Consider the following 20,356-nt stretch of genomic DNA (forward strand, 5'->3'; position numbering starts at 1 on the left):
TTTCAGTACTGTGAGCGGGATCCCAGCGGGTGACGAGAGTGACGCCACCCCCCCCCCCCCCGCCACCCCGCCCCCCACACCTCTGCGCCCCCGCGGGGCGTCCTTAGCAACGCGCGCTTTCACTCCCTGCCCCGCCCAGTCCGCGCGGCATCGCGCGGGGCGCGAGGCGGTGGCGGTCTTTGCGCCTGCGCGCGGCCGCAACCGCCAGTCAGCTCTCCTCCCCTCCCCTCCTCCCCTTTCCCTTCTCCCCCTCCTCCTCTGCCTCCTAGAGCGAGACACCAATATGGAGCCTGAGGACTTACCATGGCCAGGCGAGCTCGAGGAGGAGGAGGAGGAGGAAGAGGAGGAAGAGGAGGAGGCGGAAGAGGCGGAGGAGCGGGCGAACCTGGACTCGGACGAGGTGGTGATGGTGGAGGAGGTGGAGGAAGAGGAGAGGCGGGAGCTGGACTCGGACTTTAACTACGAGAGTCAGCCTCGGGAGAGTACGGACGACGAGGACGACGAGGAGGCCAAGGCCTGGCTGCAGGCGCACCCTGACGGGCCTTTGCCTCCGTCGTCGCTCCCGAGGCACCGCTACTCGGAGGACGAGCTGACCGGCCCGGAGAAGGTGAGCCGTGCCGGGGAGAGATGGGGGCTGAGCCGTCGGGCACGGTGACTGGGCGTCTCTGCGCGCTCGGCCTGCTCTCTGCCCCGCTGCCTCCTGCTCGCTGCGGGTCACGGTGTCGGACAGATAAGCGCGTTTTTAAAGGCTTGTAGGGGCCGTCTCTCGTCCTGGGCCTCCACTCTTGCCCAGGTTCTGGCTGACTACGCCAAGTCTCCCTTTCTTTATGGCGGAGACCTCTCTTGTTTCTCTCTCTCTCTCTCTCTCTCTCTGGGTCCCGGGCCTTTTGAATTACACCAGCTGTTTCGAGAGTCCGTATTCCCAGTGGGTGTGGTTAAGCAAAGCTTTGGGGAGGAGGCGGGGCTCCTCGTGCTCCACTGGAGGGGAAAAGGGCGTTGGTTGGAGAGGAGAGAGTGGTTCTCCAGGGACTGTCTTGTTGGGGAGACAGAGATTAGTATGCCTGAAGAGCAGGGCTCTCCTTGAGGTAGTAGTGCGGATTATGGACACTACATGATTAGTCTCCAGAGGCTGCTTCTCCGGACCCTTGTTTGTAGCAAGAAAGGGGAGTTCCCCGTAGGTAGCAGAAGGCTTATGCTGCAGTTCCTCTGGAAAACTAGGAAGCAAATGGAGAAAGAACTGATTTTATGGTCGGCCCCTGAAGACCATTTTGAAAATAACTATATTTAATTCATTAGCTTTTCAGGAAGAAAAAAAAAAAGGTTTGCTATTAAGTTTGAATATCAAATCATCAGACATTTATTAAGTTTCTCTTGTGTGCAGGGCACGTCGTGGGAACCAAAAGAAGCCTAGTGTTTATTGTCTAGGACTGCTCCATAGACAAGATGTAAACTGTGCAGAGTGAACAAAGTACAAGTGAAAAGACAGAGACTTTTTCTAGACCTGTGCTGTTCAACACAGTCATCACTAGCCACATGTGGCTCTTTACATCTTATTTAAAATTAAATAAAATTTAAAATTCAGTACCTCTGTTGTACTAACCACTTTTTTTTTTTTAAAGATTTTATTTATTTATTTGACAGAGATAGAGACAGCCAGTGAGAGAGGGAACACAAGCAGGGGAGTGGGAGAGGAAGAAGCAGGCTCATCACAGAGGAGCCTGGATGTGGGGCTTGATCCCAGAACACCAGGATCACGCCCTGAGCCAAAGGCAGACACTTAACCGCTGTGCCACCCAGGCGCCCCTGTACTAACCACTTTTTAAGTGCTCAGTAGCCACACTTGACTAGTAACATTATTGCACAGTGCAGATATATAATAGTTTGATCATCACAGAAAGTTCTTTTGGACTTTAATGCTATAGACTGTTGATCATTAAAGAGTAATAGTTATTGTTTTGCCTGGTAAATATTCCATTGGGCACTTATCATTGAGCAGTCACCATGGGCATTCACAGCGTTGTGTTGGATGCTAAGGAATCTTGGTGAACCCAAACATTTTTTTAAAATCTCTGCCTTTCTAGTGTTCATGTAAGAAGAAGGCAGACAAAATTTAGTGGGCCACATAGAGTAAAACTATGTGCTAATATACTTTGAAAGCATATGGTAAAGGTATCTGACCTTGTTAGTGAAGCAGGGGAAAGCTTCCCTGAGGAAGTTCTGATAGAGCTAAGATCTGAAGACTAAGGGAAGAGAAAATCTCCCAGTTGAGGGAAAGGCACATGTAAAGATGCTGTTTGCGAGAACATGGCATTTCCAGGGAACCAAAGGCCAATATGGATAAAGGCTCTATCTCTGGAGCTTTGGAATTGTTTAAATGGAATTGTGACATTTGGAAAATGTTTAAAACATTTTCAGTGATAAGATTTGTGTTTCAGAAAGATCACTTTGTAGCACAGTAGAGAACAGCTTTGATAGCAGGATGGGGTGGGAAGTGGCAGTAAGTCAGGGATGCTAATTATTAAGCCATTGTAGCATTGCCAGGCAAAAGATGATAATATTTTGGAACAGGAAAGTGTTGGTGGATATAGAAAAAAGTAGACTGATTCAAGAAATATTTAAGAGGTAGGGGCACCTGGGTGGCTCACTTGCTTAAGCGTCTGCCTTTGGCCCAGGTCGTGATCTCCAGGTCCTGGGATCAAGCCATGTGTGGGGAAAAAAAAAAATCCCTGCTCAGTAGGGACTCTGCTTCTCCCTCTCCCTCTCTGTCCCTCCTCCCTGCTCTTTCTTGGTCTCTCTCAAAAAAAAAAAAAAAAAAAAAAGAGGTAAAATCATCACACTTACACATTAATTTTACATTTTTACTACACTAATAATGAATTAGATGTGGAACAGGAAGGCAACAAGGTGTCTGTGTGTTAGATTATTGGATGAATGGTTGTGTCAAACATTGAGATATGGCCAGGTTAATGGTGGGAGCTATGGAGGGAGGGGTTGATGGGATTGGTTGAGATTAGAGTTAAGTTTATAAGATTGTTTTTGGAGGGGCGCCTGGGTGGCACAGCGGTTAAAGCGTCTGCCTTCGGCTCAGGGCGTGATCCCGGCGTTCCAGGATCGAGCCCCACGTCAGGCTCCTCCTCTGTGAGCCTGCTTCTTCCTCTCCCACTCCCCCTGCTCTCGCTGGCTGTCTCTATCTCTGTCAAATAAATAAATCTTTAAAAAAAAAAAAAAAAAGATTGTTTTTGGAGATAAGAAGTCTGGGTTGGAAATTTCAACTTGTAAGTTATTTGCATATAGACCATAATTAAAGCCATTCTTGTGGATGAGGTCTCCTAACTTTTATTTTGTTCTATGACTTCTTATTTGAATAACTATTAGTATTTAAATTTATATCTCTAAGCCTAGAGGAAGAGTGTATTAAACCACTTTAACTCTTATTAAAGCCAATGTGAAAAACTATTATCCTGTTTTTTCCCCCTTTGTTAAATGATTTTATTTAAAAGGCACTCACCACAGGAAAACAGCACCATAATTCCACCTAACTGAACTGTGAACCTAAAATAGAGCAATTAAGAGAAGGAACAATTAAAGACAAATGATCAAATAAAATTAAATAGCAGTTTATTTAAATTTATTTAAATTAAATCAATTAACATATAGTGCATTATTAGTTTCAGAGGTAGAGTTCAGTGATTCATCAGTCTTATATAAAACCCAGTGCTCATTACATCACTGACCCTCCTTAATGTCTATCACCCAGTTATCTTACCCCCTCATCCTCCTCCCCTCCAGCATTCCTCAGTTTGTTTCCTATGATTAAGAATCTCTCATGGTTTGTCTCCCTATTATCCCATTTAACAGTATCTATGTGTAATAAAAATCTTGCTTCTTAGAGCCCAGTGTTTTTTTCCCCCAGAAGTGTTTTGTTTTTTTTTTTTTTTGAGAAAGAAATCAATATTTTGATATTTTTCCTCTCTACCTTGGAGAATATATGAAGGTATAGATGGTGTTCTGTGTTAAAGATAGTTTTTTTTTTTTTTTAAGATTTTATTTGTTTATTTGAGAGAGAGAGTGAGAGAGTACAAGCAGGGGGAACAGTAGAGGGAGAAGGAGAAGCACGCTCCCCGCCTAGCAGGGAACCCGATGTGGGGCTTGATCCCAGGACCCTGAGATCATTACCTGAGCAGAAGGCAGACGCTTAACCATCTGAGCCACCCAGGTGCCCCATAAAGATAGTTTTAAGATGATATAAAGAGTATTAAGATTTTTTTCCTTTAGTTCACTGACATTAAAATTTACTGGCATAAGTTGGAAAATGTTTAAAGGAGAAACTTTATATGTGTCTTGCTAGATATTTATAAACTATAAAATCTTAGTTTTTTTTTTAAAGATTTCTCAATTCATTTGAGAGAGAGAGCGCATTTGAGAGAGAGCACGCGAGAGCATGCTCATGCAAGTGCGGGGAGGGACAGAGGTGGGGGGTGTTTTAAGCAGACTCCACACTGAGCATGGAGCCTGACCTGGGGCTCCATCTCAGGATCCTGATATCAGGACCTGAGCTGAAACCAAGAGTCCTTCCATTGCTTAACCAACTGCGCCATTTAGAGATGAGTTTGTTATGTAGTATTTATTTATTTATTTAAAGATTTTATTTATTTATTTGACAGAGATAGAGACAGCCAGTGAGAGAGGGAACACAAGCAGGGGGAGTGGGAGAGGAAGAAGCAGGCTCATAGTGGAGGTGCCTGATGTGGGGCTCGATCCCATAACGCCGGGATCACGCCCTGAGCCGAAGGCAGACGCTTAACGACTGCGCCACTCAGGCGCCCCTGTTATGTAGTATTTAATGCAGTGTATTAAAAGGATGAGACCAAATGATAGGAAATATTAATTTCATTCAGTCTAGTCTCAAATGACAAAATAGTAAGAATTTGCTTCACTTATGTATCTCTTACTAGATCATAAGGATGTACTAATGGTAATGCGTAAGGTAGTGATTTTTAGTCCTGTTCCTGAGACTGAGCTAAGGCATGGGACTGTGTAAATTCAGAGCAAAGTGTGCCCAGCCTTACAACCAAGTCTTTTTAAGAGTTCAGGGAAGTGAGTGGTTCAGAGCCTTTACTGTGTAGGCCTTAACGCTGGTCCTGCAGACCATTCAACATGGATCATTTCAAACACCTCTCCTTGTAATTCCTAAATTTAAATTTCTGAGCTGTGCTAGGGAAAATAATTCGGTTATGTGGATTGGTATTACCAGAAATTCTTGGTCTCCAACTTCTAACTGGGTCATCAACAGTGTTTGGAAATCTTTGTATGTTTCCTCCTCCAGCTTCTTACACATCTTCACTCTTCTATAGCCCTTGCGGATGTTCAGCACCCTCCCGTCAGGTTATCATTACATAGAAGAAAACAGGCCTGAACCCTTTCTTACCTTTTTGCCCCCATCTCCAAATTTGTCCACAGTGTAAATTTATCTTTTTTGACCTGTTAATACATATTTTATTCTTAATATTAATCCTTTCTTGTTTTCCTAGGATAAAAACTATGCCATAGTGTGTTTTTCTCTTATGGAATTGCTGGGTTTTAGTTGCAGATATTTTATAAATGATTGTGGTTTTAAGTTTAAAAAAATTGTTTTCTTAACCTGTCTTTGTCAAATTTAGCATCAATATTATACCATTTTCATACAAAGTACTAGAAGGATTTTTATTTTTCTGTGCCCTGAAACAGTTTAAGAAATGTAAGAATTTTTCTTGCATGTTTGAAAAATAATCTCTAGTGAAACTACTTTGCCTCTGGGTTTCTTTTAGGGTTTGGTTTATATAGACACACTTTTCTTGGTTAATTTTGGTAATTTATGATTTTTGTAGAAAATTATTTTAGCAAGAATTTCCTGTTAATTATAATGGAGTGCTACACAGTATTCTTTACTTTTTCCATTGCATCTGTAGTTATTTCCATTTCTCATTCTTGATTTTATGTAACTATGTTTTATTTTTCTCTTGATCTAACTAAGGATTTACTTATTTTGCTTCTTTTTTCATTGAAGGAAAGCTCTTGGATTCAAGTTTAATTCTATTGCTTTTCATCATTTAATACATTAATTTGAGTTTTCATCTTTTACTGTTTCCCTAGATTTATTTTACTTGAGTGCTTTGTTTAAATGCTTAATTGGCTTATTTAAAAACATTTTCAACAGATTTATTGAGATATAATTCATGTCATACAATTTATCCTTAATTTAAAATACATAATTCAGTGGTTTTCAGTATATTAGTAGATGTGTGCAACCATCATTACAGTCAATTTTAGAACATTTTTATCACCTCAAAAAAAAACCCCAAACCCTGTACATTTTAGGTGTCCTCCCATCTTCCATTCCTCTAATCAACTGTTAATCTAATCAACTTTTTCCTCTCTTTAGATTTGCCTGTTCTGGGCATTTAATATAAAAGGAATAATATATCTTTTTTGACTAGCTTCTATCACTTAGCATAATGTTTTCAGGAAACATCCATGTATATAGCATGGATCAGTACTTCATTCCTTTTGTGGCTGAATAAAATTCACTTGTATGGATATATTGTATTTGTTTATTCATTCATCACTTGATGAATATTTGGTTTTTGTTTCTACCTTTTGGCTATTATGAGTAATGTTGTTGTAAACACTTGTGTACAAGTTTTTGTGTGGACACGTTTTCATTTCTATTGGGTATATATCTAGGAGTGGAATTGCTGGACATGTAGTTTAACCTTTGAGGAACTGCTTCCTGGAATGTTTCCCAAAATGGCTGCACTATTTTACGTTCCTACAACCAGTGTATGGAAGTTCCAATTTCTTTACATCTTTGTCAGCACTTACTATCTTACTTTTTTTTAAAAGATTTTATTTATTTATTTGTCAGAAAGAGAGAGAGAGAGAGAACAAGCAGGGGAAGCAGCAGGCAGAGGGAGAAGCAGGCTCCCCTGCTGAGCAAGGAGCGTGATGCGAGGCTCGATCCCAGGACCCTGGGATCATGACCTGAGCTAAAGGCAAACACTTAACCGGCTGAGCCACCCAGAGAGAGAGGGAGCACGCATGAACAGGGGGGAGGGGCAGAGGGAGAGGGAGAAGTAGACTCCCCGCTGAGCAGGGAGCCAGTTGCAGGGCCCCATCCCGTGACCCAGAGAGATCATGACCTGAGCCGGAGGCAGATGCTCAACCAACTGAGCCACCCAGGTGCTGTGTAATTATCTGACTTTTTGATTGTAGCCATCCTGGTGGATGTGACATGGTATCTCATTGTGGTTTTGATTTGCATTTCCCTGATGGCTTATGATATTGAGCATCTTTTCTTGTGCTTATTGGCCATTTGTATGTCTCTTTGGCGAAATGTCCATTTAGGTCCTTCGCTCATTTTTATTTTAGTCATTTGTCTATTTGCTGTTGAGTTGTAAGAATTCTTTTTTTTTTTTTAAGGATTTATTTATTTATTTATTCGACAGAGATAGAGACAGCCAGCGAGAGAGGGAACACAAGCAGGGGGAGTGGGAGAGGAAGAAGCAGGCTCATAGCGGAGGAGCCTGATGTGGGGCTCGATCCCAGAACGCCAGGGTCACGCCCTGAGCCGAAGGCAGACGCTTAACCGCTGTGCCACCCAGGCACTCCAGTAAGAATTCTTTATATAGTCTTCATATTTTCCACAGTGTGAATTTAAAATAAGGTGTCTGATTTACGGTATTTTCTCCCAGTCTGTGGGATGATGAAGTCTAATTTATCTTTTTGTTGTTGCTCTTGGTGCTTATGCTTTTGGTATCCTATCTTAGAAACTGTTGCTGAGGGGTGCCTGGGTGGCTCAGTCATTAAGCGTCTACCTTGGGCTCAGGGCGTGATCCCAGTATTCTGGGATCGAGCCCCACATCAGGCTCCTCTGCTGGGAAGCCTGCTTCTTCCTCTCCCACTCCCCCTGCTTATGTTCCCTCTCTTGATGGCTGTCTCTATCTCTGTCAAATAAATAAATAAAATCTTAAAAAAAAAAAGTGTTGCTGAATGTTAAGTCATAAAGATTTATGACTATGTTTTCTCTAAGAATTTTATAGTTTTTGCTCTTATATTTAAAACTTTGATCAGTTTTGAGTTATTTTTGTATGTGGCGTGAGGAAAATGTTCAGCTTCATTCTTTGTATGTTGCTACTCAGTTGTCCCAGCACCATTTGTTGAAGAGGCCGTTCTTCCCAACTGAATGGTCTTAGCACTCTTGTTGAAAATCAGTTGACCCTTGATGTATGGGTTTATTTCTGGACTCTCAATTCTATTCCATTATCCCATATGTCCAGTTTTATGCCATGGTACACTTTTTTGATTACCATTGCTTTGTAGTAAGTTTTGAAATGAGGATGTGTGAGTCCTCCAACTTTGTTCTTCTTTTTCAAGATTTTTTGGCTATTCTAGGTTCCTTGCGGTTATTTATGAATTTTAAGATCAGTTTGCCAATTTCAGCAAAAAAGCCAGCTGGTATTTTGATAGGAATTGCATTGAATCTGTAGATCAGTTTGGGAGTATTGCCATCTTCACAACACTAGGTCTTCTGATCCATGAACATAGGATATCTTTCCATTTATTTAGATCTTTTGCAAATATATTCAATACTTTTTTGTACTTTACAGGGTATAAGTTTGACACCTTTTTCCTTAAATTATTCTAAGTTTTTTATTCTTTTTGGTGCTATTGTAAGTAGATTTTTTTTTTAAATTTCATTTTTGAATTGTTCGTTGCAAGTGTATAAAAAAGACAATTGATTTTTGTATGTTCAGTTTGTCTCCTGCAGTTTTGCTGAACTCGTTTATTAGTACTAATAGATTGTTAGTGGGCTTCGTTGGATTTTCTGTATATAAGACCATGTCAGATGTGAATACATACAGTTTCATTCTTCTTTTCCAATCTGAATGCTTTTTATTTTTTCTTGCCTAATTTCCTTGGATAGAATTTCTAGTACAATGTTGAATAGAATTAGTAAAAACGGATATCCTTGTCTTATTCCTGACCTTAGGGGGAAAGCATCCAATTTTTTCACTGAAAGTATGATGTTAGTTGTAGGTTTTTTGTACGTTCCCTTATCAGATTGATGAAATTTCCTTCTATTCCTAGTTTATGGAATATTGTTTAACATGAAAAGGTATTAGATTTTGTCAAATTATTCTATTATTTGGTGTATTAATTGATATTAGATTGTTAAGCCAAGCATGCATTCTGGGGATAATTTACTTCATCATGGTGTATAAATATTTTATATGTTGTAGGATACAGAAACATACACACACACACACACACACACACACACACACACACACTAATTTACTAGTATTTTTTAAAAGAATTTTTGCATCTATAGTCCCAAGGTAATGGTCTGAAGTTTTTTTTGTGATGTTTTACCTGTATTTACCGGTATTACCTGGCTTCATAAGATGAGTTGAAAGTGTTCTTTGGCATTAATAATTTTTTGACTGTTTGCTAGGTTACACCATCTTGGTCTGGGCTTTTCTTTTGGGGAAGTATTTTAATTACTAATTGACTCTCTTTCCTTGCTATATGTCTCTTCAGATTTTCTATTTCTTCTTGGATCAGTTTCAGTAATTGTGTTTTCTAGATGTTTGTCCATTTCTTCCAAGTTATCAAATTTCTTAACATGTAGTTTTTCATAGTATTTCCTTATATTTATTTGTATTTTTGTAAAATTGGTAATGAAATTCCCTCTTTAATTTCTGATTTTAAGTAATATGAGTACTGTCTTTTTTCTTGGTGAGTCTGGCTAAAGGATTTTCAATTTTGGGAATATTTCCAAAGACCCAACTTTTGATTTCATTGATTTTTCACTATTCTCTATTTCATTTTTTTTCTTTCTTTTTTTTTTTTTAAGATTTTTATTTATTTGTCAGAGAGAGAGAGAACGAGAGAGAGCATGCGTGCCCACACGTAGGGGGGAGTGGCAGGCAGAGGGAAAAGCAGGCTCCCTGCTGAGAAAGGAGCCCCATGCAGGACTCAATCCCAGGACCCCAGAGACCATGACTTGAGCCGAAGGCAGACAGTTAACCCACTGAGCCACCTAAGAGTCCCTATTTCATTTATTTCTATTTTAGTCTTATTTTCTTCCTTCTGTTTTCTTTGGGTTTAGGTTTCTCTTTTTTAGTTTAAGGTGCATGGGTAGGCTATTGATTGAGATCTTTGTTCTATTTGTAATGTACACATTTGTAGCCATAAATTTCCCTCTCAGCACTGCTTTAGGTGCAGTCCATAATTTTGGTATGTAGTATTTCTGTTATCTCAAAATATTTGAAAATTCTCTTTGCGAGTTCTTTTTTTTGACCAATTGGTTATTTAAGAGTCTGTTGCTTAATTTCCACCCATTTGTGAATTTACTGAATTTCCTTCTGTTACCAGTTTCTGCCTTTATTCCGTTTTATTTGGAGAATAAACGTTTCATGTTTTCAGTTATTTAAAAACTTGAGGCTTGTTTTATGACCCAGCATGTGTTCTATCCTGGAGAACGTTCCATGGGTGCTTGAGAAGAATGTGTATTCTGCCGCTCTGGGAGGGAAATGTTTATTATATTTGTAGATCTAATTTGTTTATGGTGGAATTCACATCTTAAATTTCTTTGTTGGTCTTCTGTCAAGGTGGCTATCCTTTTTTAAAAGTAGACTTTTTGGGGGGCGCCTGGGTGGCACAGTGGTTAAGCGTCTGCCTTTGGCTCAGGGCGTGATCCTGGCGTTATGGGATCGAGCCCCACATCAGGCTCCTCCGCTATGAGCCTGCTTCTTCATCTCCCACTCCCCCTGCTTGTGTTCCCTCTCTCGCTGGCTGTCTCTATCTCTGTCGAATAAATAAATAAAATCTTAAAAAAAAAAAAAAAAGACTTTTTGGGAGTTGTTTTTTTTTTTTTTTTTTTTTAACAGAAAAATTAAGCAGAAAGTACAGAATTCCTATATATTCCCTCCCCCTCCCCATTTTTTCTATTATTAACATCTTGCACTAGTGTGCTACATTTGTTACAATTAGTAAGCCAATATTGATATATTATTTTTAATTAAAGTCCGTAGGTTATATTAGGGTTCACTCTTGATATGTTCTATGAGTTTTGACAAATGTATAATATCATATATCCACTATTACAGAATCATACATGATAGTTTCATTGCTCTAAAAATCCCCTGTGCTGTACCAGTTCATCCTTCTGTCCCTTCCTCTGAAACCCTAGTAACCAGTGATATTTTTACTGTCTCCATAGTTTTTGCCTTTTCCGGAAAATCATGTAGTTAGAATCATACAGTATATAGCCTTTTCAGAATGACTTCTTTCACTTAGCAATATGCATTTAAGTTTTCTCCATCTCTTTTCACAGTTTGATAGCTCATTTCTTTTTTTCTCCTTGCCTTTTTTTTTATTGTGATAAAATATACATAACATAAAATTTACCATTTTAACCATTTTTAAGTGGCATTACACATTTGTTGTGTAACCATCACCATCATCCATCTCCAGAACTTTTTTATCTTCCCAAACTGAAATTTCAACATCTCTGCCATATCCGAGTCTGGTTCTCATGCTTGCTCTGTCCCATCAAACTGTTTTTGTTTGTTTTTGTCTTTTAGTATGTCTTTTAATTTTTTGTTCAAAGTCAGATATTTACTAAATATGATATGAAAGGAACTGAAATAAATAGGCCTTTAGTGTGAAGTTTTATATTTATCTGGCTAGAGGTGAGATTGTGTTTACTGTTTGCTGTGGCTTTACGTGTCAGGGGCTAAAATTTCCTCTGGTGACCTTGTTTTTGTCTCCTCTGTTATCTTTGGGTTTCTCTAAGGATTTGTTCTTAAATAAGGTCTGAGATGTGCTTTCAGTTATAGTCGCTTATTATTATCAGGACCCCTATTGACACAGTAAGGTGTGTGTGTGTGGGGGGGAAGTGTTCTGTAGTCCTATTATTAGGTCTCAGTCTTTCCCCTGGGCTGTGATTTTCACTGGGGTTTTCATTGTCTTCCTTTTAAGTGAGACAGGAAGGCTAAAAGGGGGCTGGAGTTGGATATTTCTTTATGCCCATGTTGAAGGTCAGAGCAAGCTGGAGTTAGTTATTTCCCTTCCCCTAGGTCTCTTAGTCTCTGGTAAAACCCAAGTGGGTTAGGCTCTGGTAAAATAGTTTCTTTTGAGGGCAGGTCTTATTAAGAACAGAATACTTGGGTATATTTCAGAATGACTGCTTTTCCCCTCTGCCGGGCAGAAGAAGATTTTTCTCTGATCTATGGGAACCCGGTACAGATCCTGGAGGTAAAACTCATAGATGTGGTGGCCCCTTTAAGACTGAGTTGCCTTGGAGTTTTTATTTTATTTTTATTTTTTTATTATTTATTTATTTATTTAAGATTTTATTTATTTATTTGACAGAGAGACAGCCAGCGAGAGAGGGAACACAAGCAGGGGGAGTGGGAGAGGAAGAAGCAGGCTCATAGCAGAAGAGCCTGATGTGGGGCTCGATCCCATAACGCCGGGATCACGCCCTGAGCCGAAGGCAGACGCTTAACCGCTGGGCCACCCAGGCGCCCCCTCCTTGGAGTTTTTAAATCTCAGGGTTGTGCACCCTGAGCCTCTAGCAAGTTGTTAATTTTGTCAAGTTTAGGTTTTCCTACTCTAGTTCTGGTTTCCATGGTGGTGTCTACTCCTTGGATTTGGCTTCAGTAGATTGTAATTCTCTATATCTGCTTGTCTGTTTCTCCGGTCTTTGGGACTGTGGTTGCCCTTCATTTCAGTTCTCTAATGGATGTGAGAAGAATTGTTGGTTTTCAATTTGTTCAGCCTTGTTGTTTTTGTCCTTGTTGTGGGAGTGATGACTTCTAACTCCTTGCATGCTGAACCAGGACTCTCTTGTTTTTGTTATTTTCGTAACAGACTTCATTGTTTAGATTCACAGAAAATTTAAGCAGGAAAAGTTGAAAAATTGAACAGACCGTACAAACATACCTTGGAGATATTGCAGATTCGGTTCCAGACCATTATAATAAAGTGAATATCGCAGTAAAGCAAGTAAAAGGAACTTTTTGTTTGCTCAGTGCACATAAAAGTTATGTTTACATTATACTGTGGTCTGTTATGTGTGTAGTAGCATATGTCTAAAACAACAATGTATACACCTTAGTTAAATACTTTATTGCTAAAAAATGCTAACCATCATCTAAGCTTCTAGCAAGTTGTAGTCTTTGCTGGTAGAGAGTTTTGCCATGATGTTGGTAACTGCTGACTGGTCAGGGTGGTAGTTGCTGAAGGCTGGTGTGGCTGTGGCCAGTTTCTTAAAATAAGAGAACAATGAAGTTTGGGACATTGATGAACAATTTCTCTGCTGAACAATCACATGCTATTTGATAGCATTTTACCCATAGTAGAATTTTTTTTTTAAGATTTATTTATTTATTTTGAGAGAGAGAGAGAGAGAGAAGGGGGGAGGGGCAGAGGGAAAAGAGGAGAGAGAACCTCAAGTAGATTCCCTGCTGAGTGCAGAGCCCAATGCAAGGTTCCATCTCATGACCCTGGGATCATGACCTGAGCTGAAATCAAAAGTTGAATGCTTAACCAACTGAGCTACCCAGGCGCCCCTCCACAGAATTTCTTTCAAAATTCAAGTCAGTCCTTTCAAACCCTGCCACTACCTCTTAAACCCTTGCCATTACAAGGTTATGTAATATTTTAAATCCTTTGTTGTCATTCCAACAGTCTTCACAGCATCTTCACAAAGAGTAGATTCTATCTCAAGAATTTTCTTTTCCTGGGGCGCCTGGGTGGCACAGAGGTTAAGCGTCTGCCTTCGGCTCAGGGCGTGATCCCAGCGTTATGGGATCGAGCCCCACATCAGGCTCCTCCGCTATGAGCCTGCTTCTTCATCTCCCACTCCCCCTGCTTGTGTTCCCTCTCTCGCTGGCTGTCTCTATCTCTGTTGAATAAATAAATAAAATCTTTAAAAAAAAAAAAAAGAATTTTCTTTTCCTGTTCATAAGAATCAACTCCTCATCCATTGAAGTTTTATCATGAGATTGTAGCAATTTGGTCACATCTTCAGGCTCTACTTCTAATTCTAGTTCTTTCACTATTTACATCACGTCTGCAGTTACCTCTTCCACTGGTCTTGAACCCTTACAGTCATGCATGAGGGTTGGAATCAATCAACTTCTTTCAAACTCCTGTTAATGTTGATAATTTGACCTCTTCCCATGAATCATGAATGTTCTTAATGTCATCTAGAATGATGAATCCTTTCCAGAAGGTTTTCAATTTAGTTTTACCAGATCCATCAGAGGAATCTCTATCTATGGCAGCTATAGTCTTATGAAATGTATTTCTTTAATAATAAGACTTGAAGGTCCAAACGATTCCTTGATCCATGGGCTGCAGAATGGATGTTGTGCTAGTAGGCATGAAAACAACATTAGTCTTGTCATCAAGGGTCTTGGGTGAGCAGGTGCGATGTCGATGAGTGGTAATATTTTGAATCTTTTTTTTTTTTTTTTCCTGAGCAGCAGTTGTCAACAGTGGGCTTAAAATATTGATTAAACCATGTTGTAAACAGATGTACTGTCATCTAGGCTTTGTGTATCCACTTATACAGTCCAGGCAGAGTAGATTTAGCATAATTCTTAAAGGCCCTAGGATTTTCAGAATGATAAATGAGCATTGGCTTCAACTTAAAGCCACCATGTGCATTAGTCCCTAACAAGAGTTAGCCTGTCCTCTGAAGATTTGAAGCCAGGTGTTGACTTCTTTCTAGCTATGAAAGTCCTAGATAGCATCTTTTCCCAACATAAGGCTGTTTTGTCTACATTGGAAATCTGTTTAGTGTAGCTACCTTCATTAATTATCTTATCTGGGTCTTCTGGATAACTTGCTGCACCTTCTACATCAGAACTTGTTGCTTCATCTTACACTTTTGTTACGGAGACAGCTTTTTTCCTTAAATCTCATGAGCCATCCTTTGCTATTTTCAGACTTTTCTGCAGCATCCTCACCTCTCTCAGCCTTCATACTATTGAAGAGTTAAGGCCTTGTTTTGGATTAGGCTTTGGCTTAAGGGAATGCTAGACTGTATACTAAGAGTATGTTTAGTTTTGTAAGAAACTGTCAAACTGTCTTCCAAAGTGACTGTTTTCCATTCCCATCATCATTCAGTAATGAATGAGAGTCCTGTTACTCTGTACTCTGAGCAGCATTTGGTGTTGTCAGTGTTTGGGATTTCGGTTATTCTAGTAGTTGTGTAGTGATGATCTCATTATTTTAATTTGCAATTCCCTAATGATAATATGATGTTGAGCATCTTCTCATGTTCTTGTTTTCCAGATATATATCTCTTTTGATGAAGTATCTGTTCAGAGCTATTGACCATTTTCTAATTGGGTTGTTTGTTTTTGTATCATTGAATTTTAAGGTTTGTGTATGTTGGGTTATAGTCCTTTATCAGATACATCTTCTACAAATATTTTTTCCCCAGTCTGTGGCTTTTCATTCTTTTGACATTGTCTTTCACAGAACAGAAGTTTTTTTTAGATTTTATTTATTTATTTGACACAGAGAGAGAGACAGCCAGCAAGAGAGGGAACACAAGCAGGGGAGTGGGAGAGGAAGAAGCAGGCTCCCAGCAGAGGAGCCCGATGTGGGGCTCGATCCCATAACGCCGGGATCACGCCCTGAGCCGAAGGCAGACGCTTAACGACTGAGCCACCCAGGTGCCGCAGAACAGAAGTTTTTAATTTTGATGAGTCTAATTTATTATTTCTTTCAAGGATTGTGCCTTTGGTGTTGTACCTAAAAATTCATCATCTTACCCAAGGTGGTCTAGGTTTTCTCCTATATTATTTTCTACGATTTTTATAGTTTTTATAATTTCCCAGTTTGCAATTACATCTATGATTGATTTTGAGTTAAATTTTGTGAAGCATGTAAAATTAGTGTCTAGATTCATTTTTTTGCTTGTGGATGTCTAGTTGTTCCAGCACCATTTGTTAAAAAGACTGTCTTTGCTCCATTATACTGCCTTTGTTCCTCTGTCAAAGATTAGTTGACTATATTTTCTGGGTTGATTTATGGGCTTTGTTGTGTTATGGTGATCAATTTTTCTGTTCTTTGGCCAACACTACACTGTCTTGATTGCTATAGCTTTATAGTGAGTCATGAAGTCAGGTAGTATCAGCTCTCCCACTTTGTTTTCTTTAATTTTCTGTTGGTTGTTCTGGGTCTTTTGCCTTTCCTTATAAACTTTTAATCAGTTTGTCAATACCTGCAACGTAATTTGCTTAGAATTTTGTGATTGGAATTGTGTTGAATCTATACATCATGTTGGGAGGAATTGACATATTGACAGGTGTATTGAGTCTTCCAAACCATGGACATGGTAATTAGGTTCCCTTTGATTTCTTTCATCAGAATTTTATAGTTTGCCTCATATAGATTTTGTACATACTTGGTTAGGTTTATACCAAAGTACTTTAATTTGGGGGGTGCTAATATAAATGGTATTGTTTTTTAAATTTCAGTTTCCAGTTGTTGATTGCTGGTATATAGGAAAACGATTGACTTTTGCTCTGTTTTTTTAATGTCCAAGAATCATTCACAGAATATCTATGCAATTTTTGAAAATGGAGTATTGGAATCTAATTATTGTTGAATTGTCCATTTCTCCCTTCATTTCTTTCAGTTTTTCCTTTCAGTTTTTACTGGGGGTTCTGATGTTAGGTGCGTATGGATTTTTAACTGTTATACGTTCTTGGTGGATTGACTATCTTATTGTGAAATGTTCCTGTTATCTTGAGTAATTTTTTAAATAGGTTTTTAAAAAATATTTTTAAATTTTAATTCCACTATAGTTAACATACAGTATTACATTTGTTTCAGGTGTACAATATAGTGATTAAACAAGTCTGTACATTACTCAGCGCTCTTCATGATTAGTATGCTCTTAATCTTCTTCCCCTATTTCATACACTATTTGTGTATGGTGTAAGAAAGTGGTCCAGTTTCATTCTTTTCCATGTAGCTGTCCAGTTTTCCCAACACCATTTGTTGAACAGACTGTCTTTTTCCCATTGCTATTCTTGCCTCCTTTGTCAAACATTAATTGATCGTATAATCAATTTATATTTATTATTAATATATTATTTCTGGGCTATTTTGTTCTCCATTGGTCTCTGTATTATTATTTTTTTCTTGTTGATTTTTTGTTTGTTTCTTTTTGTTTTTTTTTGTGGGTGTTTTGTTTTTGTTTTTGTGTGTGCCAGTACCATACTGTTTGATTATTGTAGCTTTGCAGTATGTCTTGATTAGCAATAATCGCGCCTCGGATAAACCTCATTGGCTACGATACTGCCACTGCGCAAAGCTTGCAGTATGTCTTGAAATCTGGGATTGTGATACCTCCAGTTTTGTTTTTCTTTTTCAAGATTGCTTTGGCTATTTGAGGTCTTTTGTGGTTCCATACAAATTTTAGGATTATTTGTTCTAGTTCTATGAAAAGTGTTGCTGGTATTTTGACAGGGATTGCATTAAATCTGTAGATTGTTTTGGGTTGTATGGACATTTTAACAATACTGGTTCTTCTAATCCATGAGCATGGAATATCTTTCCATTTGTGCTGTCTTCAATTTCTTTCATTGGTGTTTTATAGTTTTCAGAGTACCAAGTCTTTTACCTCCATGGTTAAATATATTCTTAGGCATTTTATTATGTTTTAATATGTTTCATCTTGATATTGCTATAGCCACTCTACCTCTTTTTTGATTGTTTGCATAGTAAATCTTTTTTATCTGTCCTTTGATTTTCAACCTGTTTGTCTTTTTTGGGCCTAAAGTGTGTCTCCTATAGACAGCATACAGTTGAATCTTCTTTTTCATGCAGTCTGACACAACATATGCCTTTGATTGGAATATTTAGTTCACTCACATTTAGTGTTATTGATATGTTTGGATTTATTTCTATTTAATTTTTTATTTTCTATATGTTTCATGTCTGTTCCTATTAAGTAGATAATTTTCTCTTATTTCATTCTCATTTTTGAAATTATAATTCCTGAGTTATTTTTAGGGCTTATATATGCACGTTAACTTATCCGAATCTGCTTCAGATTCATTAGGACTTAGTTCCAATGACATATAGAAACTTTATGCCCATATAGGTCCATTCTCTATCCCCTTTTTAATGCTGTTACTGTTAGGCGTAGGTCTATATGTGTTACATACTCAACAATACATTGTTATAGTTAAAACTTCATAAAATCTTAGGTTTTTTGAAGAATCTGGAAGAAGGGAGAATAACAATTATATATTTGTAGAGATTGTTATATTAACCTTCTTATTTTCCCTTTTTTGTATTCTTAATTTCTTCCCTTCTTTTGAGTTATTATGTGATGTCATTTCCTTACTCCATTGCGACTCTATTCCTGTTATCTCCTTTGTGCTGTCATTATCAAATATATTTCTATGTTATAGCCCAACAATTCAATTAGATATATATATGTTTCATACAGTTGCTTTTTATTTTTATTTTAAAAAATATTTATTTATTTGAGACAGGGAGAGCACAAGTGGGGAGGAGTATAGGAGGGAGAGGGAGAGGCAGATTCCCCGTTGAGCAGGGAACCCGATGTGGGGCTTGATCATGACCTGAGCTGAAGGCAGACACCCAGCCGATTGAGCCACTCAGGTGCCCCTACAGTTGCTTTTTAAATCAGTGAAAGGAAGAAGGGAGAAGAAATATGCAGTTATACTGTCTTCTGCAATTACCTGCAAAATTGCTTTGATTGGCTCTTTTTGTTGTTTTCCATAAATTTGAATTACTTGCTGGTGTCACTTGCTTTCATCCTGAAGAACTTCCCTTAGCATTTCCTGTAAAACCAATTGTGATCAACAAATCTCATTTTGTTTATCTGGGGCTTAAATTTCTTTTCTTTTTTTTTTTTTTTTTACTTTTTATTAATTTATTTTTAAATTAACATATAATGTGTTATTGGTTTCAGAGATACAGGTCTCTGATTCATCAGTCTTATACCCAGTGCTCATTACAACACATATCCTCCCTAATGTCCATCATCCAGTTACCGTGTCCCTCCACCCCCTCCCCCCACCTACAGCAACCCTCAGTTTGTTTCCTATGATTAAGAATCTATCTTATGCTTTGTCTCCTTCTCTGGTTTCGTCTTGTTTTATTTTTTCCTCTCTTCCCCTATGATCCTCTGTTTTCTTTCTGAAATTCCACATATGAGTGAGATCATATGATAATTGTCTTTCTCTGACTTATTTTGCTTAGCATAATACCCTCTAGTTCCATCCATGTTATTGCAAATGGCAAGATTTCAATTTTTTGGTGGCTGAGTAGTATTCCATTGTGTGTGTGTATGTATATATATACCACATCTTCTTTATCCATTCATCTGTCAATGGACATCTGGGCTCTTCCCATAGTTTGGCTATTGTGGACATTGCTGCTGTTATAAACATTGGGGTGCAGGTGCCCTTTTGGATCACTACGTTTGTATCTTTCAGGTAGATACCCAGTGGTGCAATTGCTGGGTCATAGGGTAGCTCTATTTTCAACTTTTTGAGGATCCTCCATACTGTTTTCCAGAGTGGCTGCACCAGCTTGCATTCCCAACAACAGTGTAAGAGGGTTCCCCTTTCTCCGCATCCTCACCAACATTTGTTGTTTCCTGACTTGTTAATTTTAGCCATTCTCACTGGTGTGAGGTGATATCTTATTGTGGTTTTGATTTGTATTTCCCCGATGCCGAGTGATGTTGAGCACTTTTTCACGTGTCTGTTGGCCATTTGGATGTCTTCCTTGGAGAAATGTCTTTTCATGTCTTCTGCCCATTTCTTGATTGGATTATTCTTTGGGGTGTTGAGTTTGATAAGTTCTTCATAGATTTTGGATACTAGCCCTTTATCTGATATGTCATTTGCAAATATCATCTCCCATTCTGTCAGTGTCTTTTGGTTTTGTTGACTGTTTCCTTTGCTGTGCAAAAGCTTTTTATCTTAGTGAAGTCCCAGTCGTTCATTTTTGCCTTTGTTTCCCTTGCCTTTAGAGACATGTTTTGCAAGAGGTTACTGTGGCTGAGTTTGAAGAGGTTGCTGCCTGTGTTCTCCTCAAGGATTTTGATGGATTCCTGTCTCACATTGAGGTCTTTCATCCATTTTGAGTCTGTTTTTGTGTATGGTGTAAGGAAATGGTCCAGTTTCGTTCTTCTGCATGTGGCTGTCTCCAATATCCCAATACCATTTGTTGAAGAGACTGTCTTTTCCATTGGATATTCTTTCCCACTTTGTCGAAGATTAGTTGACCATAGAGTGGAGGG

At 38.8% G+C, this 20,356-nt stretch overlaps 1 protein-coding gene and 1 pseudogene across 12 annotated transcripts in view; one reads left to right on the forward strand and one right to left on the reverse strand.

Moving 5' to 3' along the window:
* Window positions 1-205: 205 nt before the first annotated feature.
* The window catches only part of ALMS1 (ALMS1 centrosome and basal body associated protein), a 208,891-nt gene continuing 188,740 nt past the window's right edge, over window positions 206-20,356 (forward strand). For 8 of the 12 annotated variants that reach the window (XM_044392227.3, XM_057308925.1, XM_026482898.4 and 5 more), the window contains exon 1: window positions 217-607. In XM_044392227.3, the coding sequence (XP_044248162.3) occupies window positions 284-607 (324 nt within the window). In that variant the 5' untranslated portion in view covers window positions 217-283. Of the gene's footprint in view, window positions 608-20,356 lie in introns of all 12 variants that reach the window. The other 4 variants (XM_044392250.3, XM_044392253.3, XM_026482950.4 and 1 more) reach the window with 2 other exon arrangements.
* On the reverse strand, window positions 17,306-17,388 carry LOC113247613 (U4 spliceosomal RNA; annotated as a pseudogene).

The sequence above is a fragment of the Ursus arctos genome, unplaced genomic scaffold (genome assembly GCF_023065955.2).
Source record: "Ursus arctos isolate Adak ecotype North America unplaced genomic scaffold, UrsArc2.0 scaffold_8, whole genome shotgun sequence".
NCBI lineage: Eukaryota > Metazoa > Chordata > Mammalia > Carnivora > Ursidae > Ursus > Ursus arctos.